This window comes from Salminus brasiliensis, chromosome 24, assembly GCF_030463535.1.
Source record: "Salminus brasiliensis chromosome 24, fSalBra1.hap2, whole genome shotgun sequence".
NCBI lineage: Eukaryota > Metazoa > Chordata > Actinopteri > Characiformes > Bryconidae > Salminus > Salminus brasiliensis.
The window spans coordinates 6192511-6206873 of NC_132901.1; the positions used below are offsets into that span (position 1 = coordinate 6192511).

At 36.6% G+C, this 14363-nt stretch overlaps 1 protein-coding gene across 1 annotated transcript; it reads right to left on the minus strand.

Annotated features, from left to right (window-relative positions):
- Positions 1–3714: 3714 nt before the first annotated feature.
- Positions 3715–14072, minus strand: LOC140546548 (uncharacterized). Its single transcript, XM_072669902.1, has 3 exons — positions 14003–14072; positions 10561–10652; positions 3715–5125 (listed from the first exon to the last, which is right to left on the minus strand). Exon 3 carries the CDS (start codon positions 5004–5006, stop codon positions 4329–4331), a length of 678 nt encoding a protein of 225 aa, XP_072526003.1. The 5' UTR covers positions 5007–5125; positions 10561–10652; positions 14003–14072; the 3' UTR covers positions 3715–4328.
- Positions 14073–14363: the final 291 nt, after the last annotated feature.

Consider the following 14363-nt stretch of genomic DNA (forward strand, 5'->3'; position numbering starts at 1 on the left):
ATGGTCTTCCGAGGGCATCGCCTATGCTTGAGTTGTGACAAAGTAGTCTGTGACACAGGTTCGACAAACCAGACGCTCGCGGATGTGAAAAAAAAAGATCTTTAATGAACAGAGGTTGATCCACACAGCAGGTAAAGATACGGTCCAGGTCAAATAACTGTACAAATAACTGTTAACATTTAGTTCATTGTGTTCACTAACAAAGAAGATTTGCTAAAATACAATTTCCAAATATTTTTCTGATGTTGCAAAACATGAGTAAAACAAACTATGAGAAAGAATGTAACATTGTTTTACTTTTTCGTTTTGGTCTGTCATTCAGAACACAACTAACTATTGTTTGTACATAAACATTAGAAACTTTTGTATTTCTAAACTGCTCAGTTTAATGGAGAGAAAAAGGCCTTTTTCTCAATGTTATTAACCAAACTTTGCTCATAACAATTTGAATGAATGGTGAATGAATTAACGTTAATCTTAGAGTTTAGCATTATAATCACAAACATGAGTAAGTCTGTCCCACCGTTCTGCCCTGCATTCACTCTGGTTCAGAATAATTCTCGTACACAGTGGAGCAAAGTTACGCTCCTTAAGGACCATGGTACAACATGGAACCAAAAAATACAATACTACAGAAAGTGGAAACGTGCAAAAATTTATTTGCAAACATGGAACCAGAACAATACAATAAATGGTCTAATATTAAATAAATATGATAATTACATAAGACATTAGACACAGTAAACAGACAAAACAGTGCCGACACAGCCCTCAGTACTGAATGTGAGGTGGTGAAGATAAGGTGCACAAAAATCTAATAGGCTATGACATGGTTTACACCGTCAGCTTATAACATTATAACATAAAGTAGAAGAATACAGTACTTGTAGGCCTGTCACAAAACCGTTTATTGGGCAATATATTGTACCTGGATTAGTTGCTGTCAATAATATTGTTTTTATGCCACTGATATAATGATAATATAATCGCATAATAATAAAATTACACCCATTTAAAGAGCAATGAACCTTAAGATTCATTAAGATGTGCATTGGAGTTGCAATATAAAAAGTGTCAAACTGATCCAAACATAAACTTTGCTCTCAACTGACACACCAGAGTGATGCAAAAAAGTAGCATCTTGGGGTTTTTCTCACTTCCAAGCACCAAGACCAAGATAGAGCTCCTTGGCAATGAACTATAAGTGGGTATAGCCTTCCAACAAAAGATGAGTATGCGGAAAATGACCTCATTCTCTTCCAAAGGCCCCCGGTACCTTGTTAGGGTGCATGGCATCATTAACTTTTTAAAATACCAGGATATTTGAAATCAAAATTTGGAGGCCTCTGCCTGAAAGCTGAAGATGGGTCGTCACTGGGTCTTTCAGCAAGGTAATAGCCATAAACATGTGGCCAAATGTACACAAAAATGTTTCGCCAGACACAAATTTAAGCTCTTCTCATGGCCATCTCAGTCCCCAGACCTCAACCCATTTGAAAACCTGTGGGGTGCGCTGAAGAGGAGAGTGCATAGAAGACCCAGGACTCCGGATGATTTAGAGAGATTATGCAAAGAGGAATGGTCGAAGATCCCTTTCTCTGTATTCTCCCATCTTGTGAAATTTTATAAAAGTGCTGTCTTGTTGGCAAAAGGGGGTTGTGCAAAGTATTAACTTCAGGGGTGCCAATAATTGTGGCACACATGGTTTATTATTTCTCTATATGGACTTTATTCCCACTACATAAATGCACTTGAATTATTTTTTTGCATTGTTGTCCTATATTATATAGATATATATAGATAGTGTATGTGCCCCAAACAAGGTTGCAATCGAGGTTGAGCCCACATGCACACAATAGAGATAGTGTTTACATGCGTTTTAACGATTGTACACAATTTTAAACATGGTGACCACCAGTTTAGCGGGTGAAGCTGACCGACTGTACGAAAGCTGCTACTGTTTTTAGCTTTATAAATATTAACTAATTTGGCTATATTTCAGTTATAGGAAAGATTGCATGCAAAGATTTCTTCAGATAAAGGGTTCTTTATCTAAACTATGCCTAGATGTTAAGGTTACAGTCTCACGTGATAGATATTTTCTTAAAAATATCTGAGGGTTGTCACCCTCAGCTGAGTCTGGAGGTAATTTTTAACATTCCTTGAAAAATGAAGATTCTTGATGCGCTGTCCAGGTCCTCACCTAGGAAGGCTCATCCTTCTGGCTCCTGGTCTAGAAAAAGTTGTTTACAAGCAGAGATGTTTGCTTCATTGATTTGGGTTGTGGCCACCTGTTGCACCTTTTGTAAATTATTGGGCCAATATTATTTAATTTCTAAATTAATGACATAATTAATGTCGCCACCATTGTCAACTAAAATATCGCATTGTCGCAATTCTGTACTGCTCAGCTGACCACGTTGTAGTGGAAACAATCTGCATATTAATCAAATTACAACTATTTTTAAAAATGTAAGTCTTTAAAAAAAATTCAGATCATCTAACATTGATTTTTATATTTTTTAAATCACAACCCTGAAGGGATCTGGCGTAGAAAGAGTTAGGACATATAAGTACTCTGGCGTATGGCTAGACAACAATTTTTTAAGTACTACTCTCACAAGCTTGGCAGTTTCCCTGTACATACAATAAAATGATTGTTAAAGCAACATTGTTGTCTGTTCTGGATTATAGTGATGTGATATACAGATATGCATCAGCAGCTACCCTTAAACCTTTAGACTCTGTATATCGCTCTGCTTTAAGGACTCCTACTGGTTACTCCCACATCACTGTATAGTGTGTGAAATGGTTGGTTGGTAATCTCTTAATGTGTGCCGAGAAACACATTGGCTTCTCTTTATTTTTTATGATTTTAAACTCTTAGTCTCTAACCACATCAACATGGCCTGTGACTGTTTTTATTAGTTTTTAATTTAATGTTTCATATGATTTTAGTATGTTTTAGTTGTATTTTTAAGTTGTCAGGTTACCTCAGCTAACATTACTATCCCTGCTTTGTACAGCTAAATGTTTATTTTATATTCAATACATTTAAAGTGACAGTTTTTAGATTGATATTGTTTGATTAGTAATTGAAATTAAATATTCTAATTTGAGATTCTGGAAGATTTTCATACATGCTTGCTGCTGCTGAGCTGGGTGAATTCCTACATGTGAAATACTATGCCCACACTTTAAATCTGGGCTCCTAGCAAATGCTCAAGTTACCCATTGTGTCAGGTTTTTTTCACATAATTTGTTTTTATTATAAAAGATAAATTAAATTCAATCTGGCTAAATAAAAATACTTTTTTTAAAGTACAAAGTAGACAAAATACACAGTAGAAAAAATACCTTCCTCAAATTCCTGCAGAGAATTATGAAGGTCTCTATGTCTTGACAGACCTTTGTGTCTTTATAGATGGTTCAATGAGAAATGTCAACAAAAAGATACATGTGCATTTTGGCAACAGAAGTTATAATTTATTTAATTGAGCCACTTTGCTGATTCCCTATTTTTAATATATAAATCAACAATAAAGGACAACAAGAACATATTTCACATTTTTACAAGTTAGTACAGAGTGATGATACAAATGCGTGGATTTAAAGAAATTTCAAAATAAAAGTCGCAACTGTAAGAGTGGAATATCCACCTTATTGTCCAATGGGGGTGGCCAGTAGTATAATACCCTTGTCCAGTATGCCAGAAAGTTGGTGACAAATTCCACAGGTCCTAGGAACGGTTGAGTTGAGTAGGCTCCCTCCTCTGAAGTCTCATGTTTGCCTGCCTGAAGATCTCCTGCTGCCAGAACAAACTGCACTAGATGTGACTTCCCCCACAGTATAGTGGTCTGAGTATCAGGAGGCTGGGGCACTCAACCGGTAGAACTACTATGACCATTGGTGTTCACAAAAGTAAGAAAGAAATAGGTGTACCATATAGTGCCACTCTTTATCTCTCCAGTGTGTGTTTACATCTAAGATCAATCTAATCCTGTTCAAGATGAAGACTACACAGTTTATTAAACTCACATGTGAGCTACAAATGTTTACTAATTTAGTAGTATCTAAGCTAAGGTATCTTTTGGATCCTTTTTTGTCAGTGGTCCACAAAATAAACCAACACTACAAAAACAGATGAAAATGTCAATGTCAATTCATAAACTATATGAATGCTTATGCAACTGTGGTCTGAAAATCTCGAAAATGCTAATCTTCAAGATTTTCTACACTCTACTGCTACTGGTAACCTTCCTGGCCTTTGTTTCTGTTTCTGTGTGGACACAATGGACCACTCTAAATCTACTTAGTAGTAATTTCTTTCATGTGTGAATGCGACGATGTCTTTGGAGACTACTCTGTGCAGTAAAATTCTTGCCACAGTCTAAGCAGTAATACGGTTTCTCTCCTGTGTGAACACGATGGTGTCTTTGGAGGTTACGTGCGTCAGTAAAAGTTTTTCCACACTCTGAACACTGATATGGTTTCTCTCCAGTGTGAATGCGCTGATGTACTAGGAGATGATTCTTACGATTAAAACTCTTTCCACATTCAGAACAATAATATGGTTTTTCACCTGTATGAATGCGCTGGTGTGTCTGGAAATGATGTATGTGGGCAAAACTCCTCTCACACTCTGGACAGTTGTACGGTTTCTCTCCTGTGTGAATGTGCTGGTGTATTTTAAGATGACTTTGTCGATGAAAACTCTTCCCACACTGAAAACAGTGATACGGTTTCTCTCCTGTGTGGACACGCTGATGAATCTGCAGATTACAATACACAGTAAAACTCTTTCCACAGTCTGAGCAGTGATAAGGTTTCTCTCCGGTGTGAATGCGCTCGTGTACTTGCAGGTGACTCTTTCGATTAAAACTCTTTCCACACTCAGAGCAGTGGTGAGTTCTGTCTTTGCCTTTGTCCTCCTGCATTAATCTCTGAGATGTGTTATTGTAGAAAGTATCAAATATTAGCTGAGCATCAGAGCTTTCAAATGCCATCTCCTAACATCAAATCTCTCTATATTTCAACTGCATTCCGCTTAGTGGTGCCTCCTTATACAATTGTGGAAAAGAAGACTGGGAAAAGGGTCAGACCTCCATCAGGAAGACATTCCTTTCTGAAAGTGAAAAAGAAAAAAATTGAAATTTCAATACCAAATTCAATAAATGTGACACAAACCAGCACTTAGGATATGGCATTAAATAAGTTAACTGGAAAATAAACTGTTTAGCAAAAGGGTCGATAAGGCAGCTTAACAAATAAAAATGACTTATAATTTTAGCAAACTGCACTGATATTACATTTAGAAATGTAATGTATGTAAAAGAGTTTTTAATATAGGTACTGTCCTTCACAACAACATAATGTGCATATTTTAGATAACTTAAAATATGAATAAACCTTATCTAGAGCACACTATGCCTTCACTTTACCTTATATAATAATAAAAAAAATGTATTCAATACTCATACTTGAAACATCCTCTTTAATGAGCCATTTAACACTGTTACCTAAACACATCTCTACCAAAGCATCTTGGTACTTCTCAGTGCCTATTTACAATACTTCACTACTAATGCTAAAATAATTAAAATTAATTAATGAAAAGCCTGCAACTGCGTCCCTGATGCACAGAAACGCAGAAAGCACACAGCTAGATAAATATGAAAGGTTGAAAGTCTGGATTTACTTCAAAAAGTTGCCCAAAACAGTTCCAGGTGCAACAAGTGCAGAGTAATACATCATATCAGATGAAACATTTAATAATTAAGGTTTTATAATTGAACTACTTGCATGTTGAAGGCTTTGAGAGTGCTAGGGCCAGTTCTACTTGAACTAATGCAGTTGTTTTCACTGTAGCAGAAAAGCTTCAGTCGAGAGGAGGAAAGAATGTCACAGTACAGTAACCATTGTTATTATTAAAGGACTACAGTCCTTTTTGACTGCTGAACCTCCCTGATTAAGAATATGTGAGGTAGATCATTTGTTTTATCCCTCATATTCACAAAGCATAAAGTATGTCTACTTCTAATAGTGGTTAAAATAATATGTTGGTGTTTTGTGAATATGTTTTTTCTGTGTTTTATTTATTCTCAGAGATGACAAAACCACAAAAGTATCAGTCCCCATCAACCTGCCAAAAAGCATCAAATAGTGCAATGCCTTGGACAAGGTATGAAAACATTATGTAGATTTACTATTTTTATGAGCAGAAACGGTTACAGTTGGTCCAGACATGCATAAAGACTAAACAGTCTTGTTTACTGATGAGTGCCGTGGATGGCCATCATGTCCCAACAAGGCTGCGACGCCAGCAAGGAGGTTGCGGAATCATGGGGAGAGAACTGGTAGGCCCCTTTAGGGTCCACCATTCTTCCCTGACCTCAACCCTATTGAAAACCTTTGGAGTATCCTCAAGCAAAAGGTCCATGAGGGTGGAGGGCATTTCACTTCAGCTAGTTAACTCTTTGGTGGTTAAAGTGGACCAGTTAGAGATGTGCATCATTGGTTTATTAAAAGATAGAGAGCAAGAATCACTGTTAGCAGCCCCGGATGCATTAGGGAGAGCTAATGCATCCGGGGCTGCTACCCAGGTTTAACTGAAATGAGACTGTGTCTGTGCCCCGAATTAAACCCAAACATAGAACATCTAAATCAGCTCATTTTAATATATCAGAAAACATCGAAAGCAGTCATTGTAAATGAAATTAAGTGATCAGAAATTGTTTTTTTGCTGAAACCTGGATTAGACCAGATCAGTATTTAGCAGTAAATAGAGTTTAGATTGTCTGCCTGAGCCCGAGCCCAAATTTTATATTTTATATTAAGCTATGGCGTGATAACCACAATATACCAACGTAATAAATCACACTGTGATTGTAATAAAATAAGTAAGAATGTTATAATCACGCATAATCTCATAATTATTCTTTATCTTTTTATGTTGTAAATTAAATGCAGGATGAATGTGTGCAATAGCGTTATTCATTTGCGGCGACCTAAGCATTTGCACCAGCCTATAGCCTATTTAATTATTTTTGATTAGACTACCGTTTGTTTCATTATACATTTGTTTTTTATCTAAACCATATTTATTTTGCATGTAAATTATGATATTGTTTAATGATTGTGCAAGCTTTTTGCACTTAGGCTATACACTTATAGAAATTCTCAGTGTCACAACAGAAAGGGATAGCAAGACACTCAGTTAAAAAACGTAGATAAATAAATTACACTATATACACAATATAAATAAGAAATAAAAAAGGAATAACAATATTATTTACAGGTTACTGCAAATGACCCTTAATTGCATGTGTGTGGGGGGGGGGGGGGTATTGCACATAGTATTTAGCGTCTGCTAAATGCCTTAAATGTACAGTAAATGTAAATATTTTTTGTTTGTTCAGAAAGTATTTCATATTCTTAAACCTTACGAAATTATATTTGATTAATAAGATTATTAATATTAGATATTAAGAGTAGAGAAAAGTCATTCAGACATCATGTGGATGTTAATTTGCGTTGTTATGCAGATGACACACAACTTTATATATCAGCCAAACTTGACGATAACTATAGATTAAAGAAAATTGAGGACTGTGTAAAGGATGTACAACTCTGAATGTCACAACTTCTTTTTAACAGTAACAAAACAGAGGTTCTCCTTTTAAGTCCAAAATACACTAGAAATAAACTTAATGTTAGACTTGGCTGATTTTTCCATTATTTATGGTCCAGAAGCTAAATATCATTGTGTCCTATTTGATTCAGATCTATCATTTGAGCAACATATAGCTAATATTAGTACAACAGCGTAACTTATGAACATTGCCAAACTAAGAAATTCCTTATCTCTGCAGGATGTAGAAACGCTAGTCCATGCTCTTATTACCTCAAGGATTATTCCAACACACTATTGTCAGGTTGTTCCAGCAGGCACCTAAATACACATCAACTAGTTCAACATGCTGCAGCCAGGGTCCTTACTAAAACTTGAACATTTTATCATATCAGTCCAGTTCTATCAGCACTGCATAATTCTGTATTAAGTATAAAATTATTCTGCAAATAACTGCAAATTCCGTATTAACTATAAAATTCTTCTATTAACATACAAAGCCCTCAATGGCCTCACGGGTACCTGTGTGATCTTATGGATCCTATTATGATCCATCAAGATTACTTAGATCACAGGGTGTTGACTTCTTACTTGTTTCCAATTAAGAAAGCTTCAGCAGGGGAAGAGCCCTTTCTTATAAAGTCCCCCAACCTTCCAGATAATGTTCCAGACTCAGACATAGTCTCTAGGCTAAAAACTCATCTGTTTAGTTTAGCTTTTGGTCATTAATGTTTCCCCTTAGATAAGGGTTGCAGATATAGGGGATTGTAGTACACTGAGATGCTAGAGCTGTCCTCATGCTGCTTGCACGTGATCACTCTTCACTTTGTGGACAGTGAAGCAGATGGACGCTAGTGTTTCAGGGTGCTCCCGTGGCTCCCTGTGTTACTTTCAAATGACCATTTTCAGTTCTTTACAACCAATTATTAGTTTTGAAACTGTTCATGTGCATAATAATATATTTAATTATAATTATATATATATTTTTTTTTTTTTTGATTGTTTAATACAATTCAATTTATACTCTAACAGTTGATGACTTAAAAAAATTCTGACTTCATTTGCATCAACCATTTAGGAAAATCTGAGAAAAATATAATTTGCATAATAATTTGCAACACCGTGTATTTCAGATTGAACAGCATGAGACAAGGACTTCAAGAAAGCTGAGGACTTCATTAGAGTAACACCCAACTTCTATGCAGATCTTGCCAATCATGGCGAAACTCAAGAACTATTTTAAAATAAGAGAAGAGGACATAATCTTCACTGCCACTTTAAAAGAAAAAGTGCAGAATTACATTTCTCAACGTTATCAGGTGTGTAGGGGCACGGCCATGCTGGAATAGAAAAGGGCCTTCCCAAAACTGTTTCCACAAAGCCGGAGGCATGCAATTGTTCAAAATGTATTGATATGTTGAAACATTAAGATTTCTCGAAGTGCATGATTTTATACACCAATGAAAGTGGTGATCACTCAATATTCTGACCTCATTTAGTCGCTAAATGCAATCAAATCCTGACAACAATGTTCCAACTTCTAGTAGGAAGCTCTCCCTTGGACTGTACTCAAACAAAAGCACAATAAGTTCTTTTTGATACCCTTGATTTCAGAAAAAAACAATGACTGAGCCCCTATAGTGACTGTTGTCCATATAGTCCACTTTTTAACATTTGAATCTTCTTTTTTGTCTCTGGCATTCCATTTTATTACTAGCTATCTGTGCTATCTGTGACCCCAATGTGTTGTAATTTGCCCAAATGCCAACACACTGCGTTAAACAGCAATTAGGCTAGTTTAAAAAGCAGCAATTAAGATATTAACTGTTGCTGCTAGGCAAAAACATGCTTTGTCTTTGACTTTCTCTACTTATTTATTTACTAATACTGTTTGTGTGGGACTACATGGAGACTTCCTAAAATACACAACAATATCCATAACATTCAAGTAAAGGAATGACTGGTCACTCCACAACAAAAAGTCAAGGTCATGGTCTTGGCTCATTAGTATACAAAATATGGTATACACAATATAAAGAACATGGAAAAAACAAGACTCCTGAGGAGAGCCCAGAGAAGTTTTTTTTATTTGTGTTATCTAAAACTGTATTATAAAAATATTATCCGGTTAACTATCAAAACAAAAAAGACAAATAGAGTCGAGAGAGAGTAAAGAATTAGTTCCTGGAGACTCCAGGCAAAACCCTAATGGATCAAACTTGTTTTCTATTAATTTTGTTCTCTGCAACTACGTAGTAATATACTACTACTACTACTACTATAGTGGTTGGTGTGGCGCAACAGGTAACACCACTACCTGCCAGTGAGCTACCACACCACTGGGGTTCGATTGGTGACTGGTCTGGGTGACTATGATGCGCTACACCAATAAGAGTCCTTGGGCAAGACTCCTAACACTACGTTGGCCCACCTCTGTAATATGAGTAACGTTGTAAGTCGCTCTGGATAAGAGCGTCAGCTAAATGCCACAAATGTAAATGTACTAAGCAAATACTAGTGAACTTAGCTGTTAGCAGGCTTGCTGAACATGATTGCTTACAAATCAGAATTGAGTTGCACCAAAGTGACTACCACAAGTTAATTTGCCAGTTTTTTCGCCATGATAGACCTGGCAGTACCACCTAGTTACCACATTTAATGGTTGAAGAGGAAGAGGAGACTACTTTTAGTAGAAGGAAAGGAAATGACACCACCAAATATGTCAACCAGGACAGATCATGGCAGTGCGTAATATCAGGTTGACAAAGAGCAAGAACAATGAGCTGATCCGTCAGTCCAACTGCAGAGTGCCTGCACACATCACCAGTGTAATACAACGTACCTTATGTGACGGACTTATAAACACTCTTTAAGAACACACTTATAAATATAATTCTGAAAAAAAAAAGAATATTGAAAGTGTACTTAACTCCAGTAATGCCAGTATAGGAGTGGGAGCCCAGGTGATCTTGTCCTTTTCTGAGTCCAGAAGGGTCCAAGATAGTCCACAGAAAGGCAGAACCTATGGAAAAAAGAACAAACTTGTTAGAGCATGTTCAGTAAATGATATACAGTCATGGCTGAAAGTGTTGGCACCCCTAAAATTGTTTCCAGAAAATTAAAAGTATTTCTCCAAGAAAATTATAGCAATTACGCATTTTATTATACATGTTTTGTTGTGTGTATTGGAACAACACAAAAAAAAGAGAGAAAAAAATATTGATGTAATTTCACACAAAACAAAATGGGCTGGAAAAAATTATTGGCACCCTCAACTTGATATTTGGTTGCACACCCTTTGGGGAAAAAAACTAAAATTAATCGCTTCCTATAACCATCAACATGCTTCTTACACTTCCAACTGGAATTTTAGACCGCTCCTTTGCAAACTGCTTCATATTTGAAGGGTGCAACAGCAATTTTAAGATCTCTCCACAGGTGTTCAATGAGATTTAGATCCCAGACTCATTGTTGGCCACTTCAGAACTCTCCAGTGCAATTCCATTCCATTTCTGAGTGCTTTTTAAAGTATGTTTGGGGTCATTGTCCTACTGGAAGACTCATGACCTAGGACGTAAACCCAGCTTTCTGACATTTTTAAATTGCCCAACACGAGTTGCTTGCCAGGTAACGAGCATCATATGCTTGAAAGTTATTTACCCACAATTTCCTTCTCTGCTTTTCTGTGTTGTTCCAATATACAAAGCAAATAATTTTATAGGAGAAATAACTAATGCTTATAAGAGGGGGGAGACAGTAGTAAAGGGAACTGCTTGTTTTGAGGGTTCTTTGTGGCTGCACAGTCCCAGACTTGTGCACACTTGGATAGCTGAGATCCAAAATGCTAGAATAACAATCTTATGTTGACCTACAGTGGTGCTTGAAAGTTTGTGAACCCTTTAAAATGTTCTATTTTTTTTTTCATCAGATTTTCATACACGTCCAAGGAGAACAAAATCAAGTAAATAAAAAAAATTAGTTGGTCTTTGATTTATTGAGGGAAATTATACAATATTACAGATCTGTGAGTATGTAAACCTTTAGTATTAACAGACAATTTTAAGGTGAACTTATAGTCAGGCGTTTTCAATCAATGGGATGACAACCAGGTGTGAGTGGGCGGCCTGTTTTATTTAAGAGTGGTTAATGCCCATCAGGCTGCCATCTCTAAAGAATCAGGACTCCACCAATCCAACTTCAGACAGAATGTCTACAAAGACCATTATTATCCTCTACAGGAGTGGTTGTCCAACAAAGAACATGCCAAGAGCATAGTCTGCAAGGTCACAAATAAACCCAATGTAACCTCAGACTAGGAGACCACTGAACAACAATGGTGTGCATGACAGGGTTCCAAGAAAAAGGCTGCTCTCCAACAAGAACATAGTAAACACTACAGTTTACTAAAGATCACATGGACAAGCCAGAGGGCTATTTGAACAATGTTCTGAGGAGGGATGAGACCAAAATAAATCCTTTTGGTTTTACTGAGCAGCGTTATGTATGGAGAAAGAAAAAACTGCATTCTAGCACAAAAATATTTTTCTTATACGTACACGGTGGTACTATCATGGTCTGTACCTGTTTTGCTGCATGCATGTTTTGCAACTAATTAGGATGGCTTGCCATAAGTGATGGAATAATGAATTTTCAGTTATACCAGCAAATTCTAACGGAAATTGTTAGGACATTTGTCTGTGAGCTGAATCTCAAGAGAACATGGGTGAAGACAATGTGCAAGACAACGTGCAAGACAAGTCATTCTACCAAAGAATGTTTAAAGAAGTTAATGTTTTGAAATGGCCAAGTCAAAGTTGTGACCTTAATCCAACAGAAATGTTGTGGAAGGGCCTAAAGCAAGCAGTTCATGGACGGAAACCCATGAACATTATAGAGGGGGTCATTCCAGATAATGGTTCACATTTTTGCCACTCACAGATGGTGGTCAAGTCTAATATTTCTGTCTCATTTGATTGATTTGGTTCTTCTTATCTACTTTTAGGCCTTGTGCGAAAACCTGATCAACTTTTAGATTTAAAATGTATGCAGAAATGTAGAAGATTCTAAAAGGTTCACAAGGTTAAACAATGTTATTCTTTGGACTGCTCAACTTTAATTTCTTTTCTTTTTTTTCTCTTGCAAGCCTGTGTGCGTATCTTCAATAAAATACAAGCACAGTTCTGATTATTATTCAGTGGCCTCCTATACACAACCTAATGTGTAACATTGCATTCTCATCACAATAAGTAAATATTTTATACCATAGCCAAATATATATTGAGGTTCAGCTATTCAGATATCCATATTCAGACAACACACAACAGTTGGCTAGTAGTTCACAACAGGGGTCCACTGACTGGCTCACATCACTGTAGTAACCATAACACATTGTGTGAAATGCTCTACATCAATAGCACATTACCTTGTGTACAGATGCTTTTCTCCTTGCACATCTTGCACAACAGAGAATGCTAATGGTGAAACTGTCTGTAGAGATATACTGAATTAGTCCTGGTGATCAGAATAGAGGACACCACTTTTCTTTCTCTCGTTTTAATCCATAAATACTTACTTACAAAACAAACATAACCAACAATCAAACAGTCATATGAACACAATTTGTCACTTTGCCTCTGTACACCAACCCAATGGATTTTGCACCACCAGCACTTCAATTACATGATTAAATTACAAATGTTTCCAGATATCAAAATGTCACTCCTCTCAGTAACTTAACCTTATCAAAATATTCCTTACAGAAACCGTAGGCTGCTGGGGGTAATGATGATAATGCTCAGGAGTGCTAAAATACTAAAGGTTGGATACATAGTATGTAAAGTAGCAAATAATTTATGTTTAACATATTTTAACAATGAATGTATAATATGGGGATATGGGGAAAAAACTAATAAATAATCACTAATGGAGCTTAGCTCTTGACCAGCATAGATAATGTTTTTGTTTGAGAGCAAGCAAAAAGATTTATTGTGGCTAAAGTGGCAAAAAAAAAAAAAAAAGGTTAAGGGAGTTCATCCTTTCAGATACAGTTCTCCGGATGTATTTTATGCCAAAATGGTCTGTGTGCTCAGTGTGGCTAAGACGTGCTGCATTAAAGCACAAATGAGGCCCTGATTTTAGCAGATTAACTAATAGCTGAGAGACTATACGCTGAATTACGCTGTGAACAAATATGCACCAATAAGTGCAAGTTTATTGTCTGTTTAGCCAACAATGCTAGCTAATGCTAACCCTAGCTGACAGCGGCTAATCGCAATGCTAATATGCGATGCCTAATCAGCCATGCTAAGTTTAGCTCAGTACTACAAGAACAGTAGCGCATACACACCAAAATCACATGATAGATAGACATACTATTAGATGCAGACTCGCTGAACAGAAAGTAAGGGGGGACCCGATCTGCGTCGACTACCCGATTTGAACTGCGCACGCGCATAACTCCATGCAGAATGACGGTAGCCAATGCAGAACTACTTACGTCACGTGGATTTCCGATCTGCGTTGTCTTATAATGCATTCTGAATGATGACATATTTATTATTGATTTTTGTTTTTCTCCAGAATTGAAAGGCTACTAAAGCTATCACAATTCTATACAGAGTTTTTATTTACTTATAATTAACACCATATAAGGGGTGCTATACAAGTCCTAGAGCCTTAAGGCCATCACACACCAAACACGCCATAGAGCGCCCAAAATTGTTTCAACGGAGGG

Coding starts and splice junctions, on each gene's coding strand:
- LOC140546548 (XM_072669902.1), bottom strand. CDS start 5,006: ATGGCATTTGAAAGCTCTGATGCTCAGCTAATATTTGATACTTTCTAC.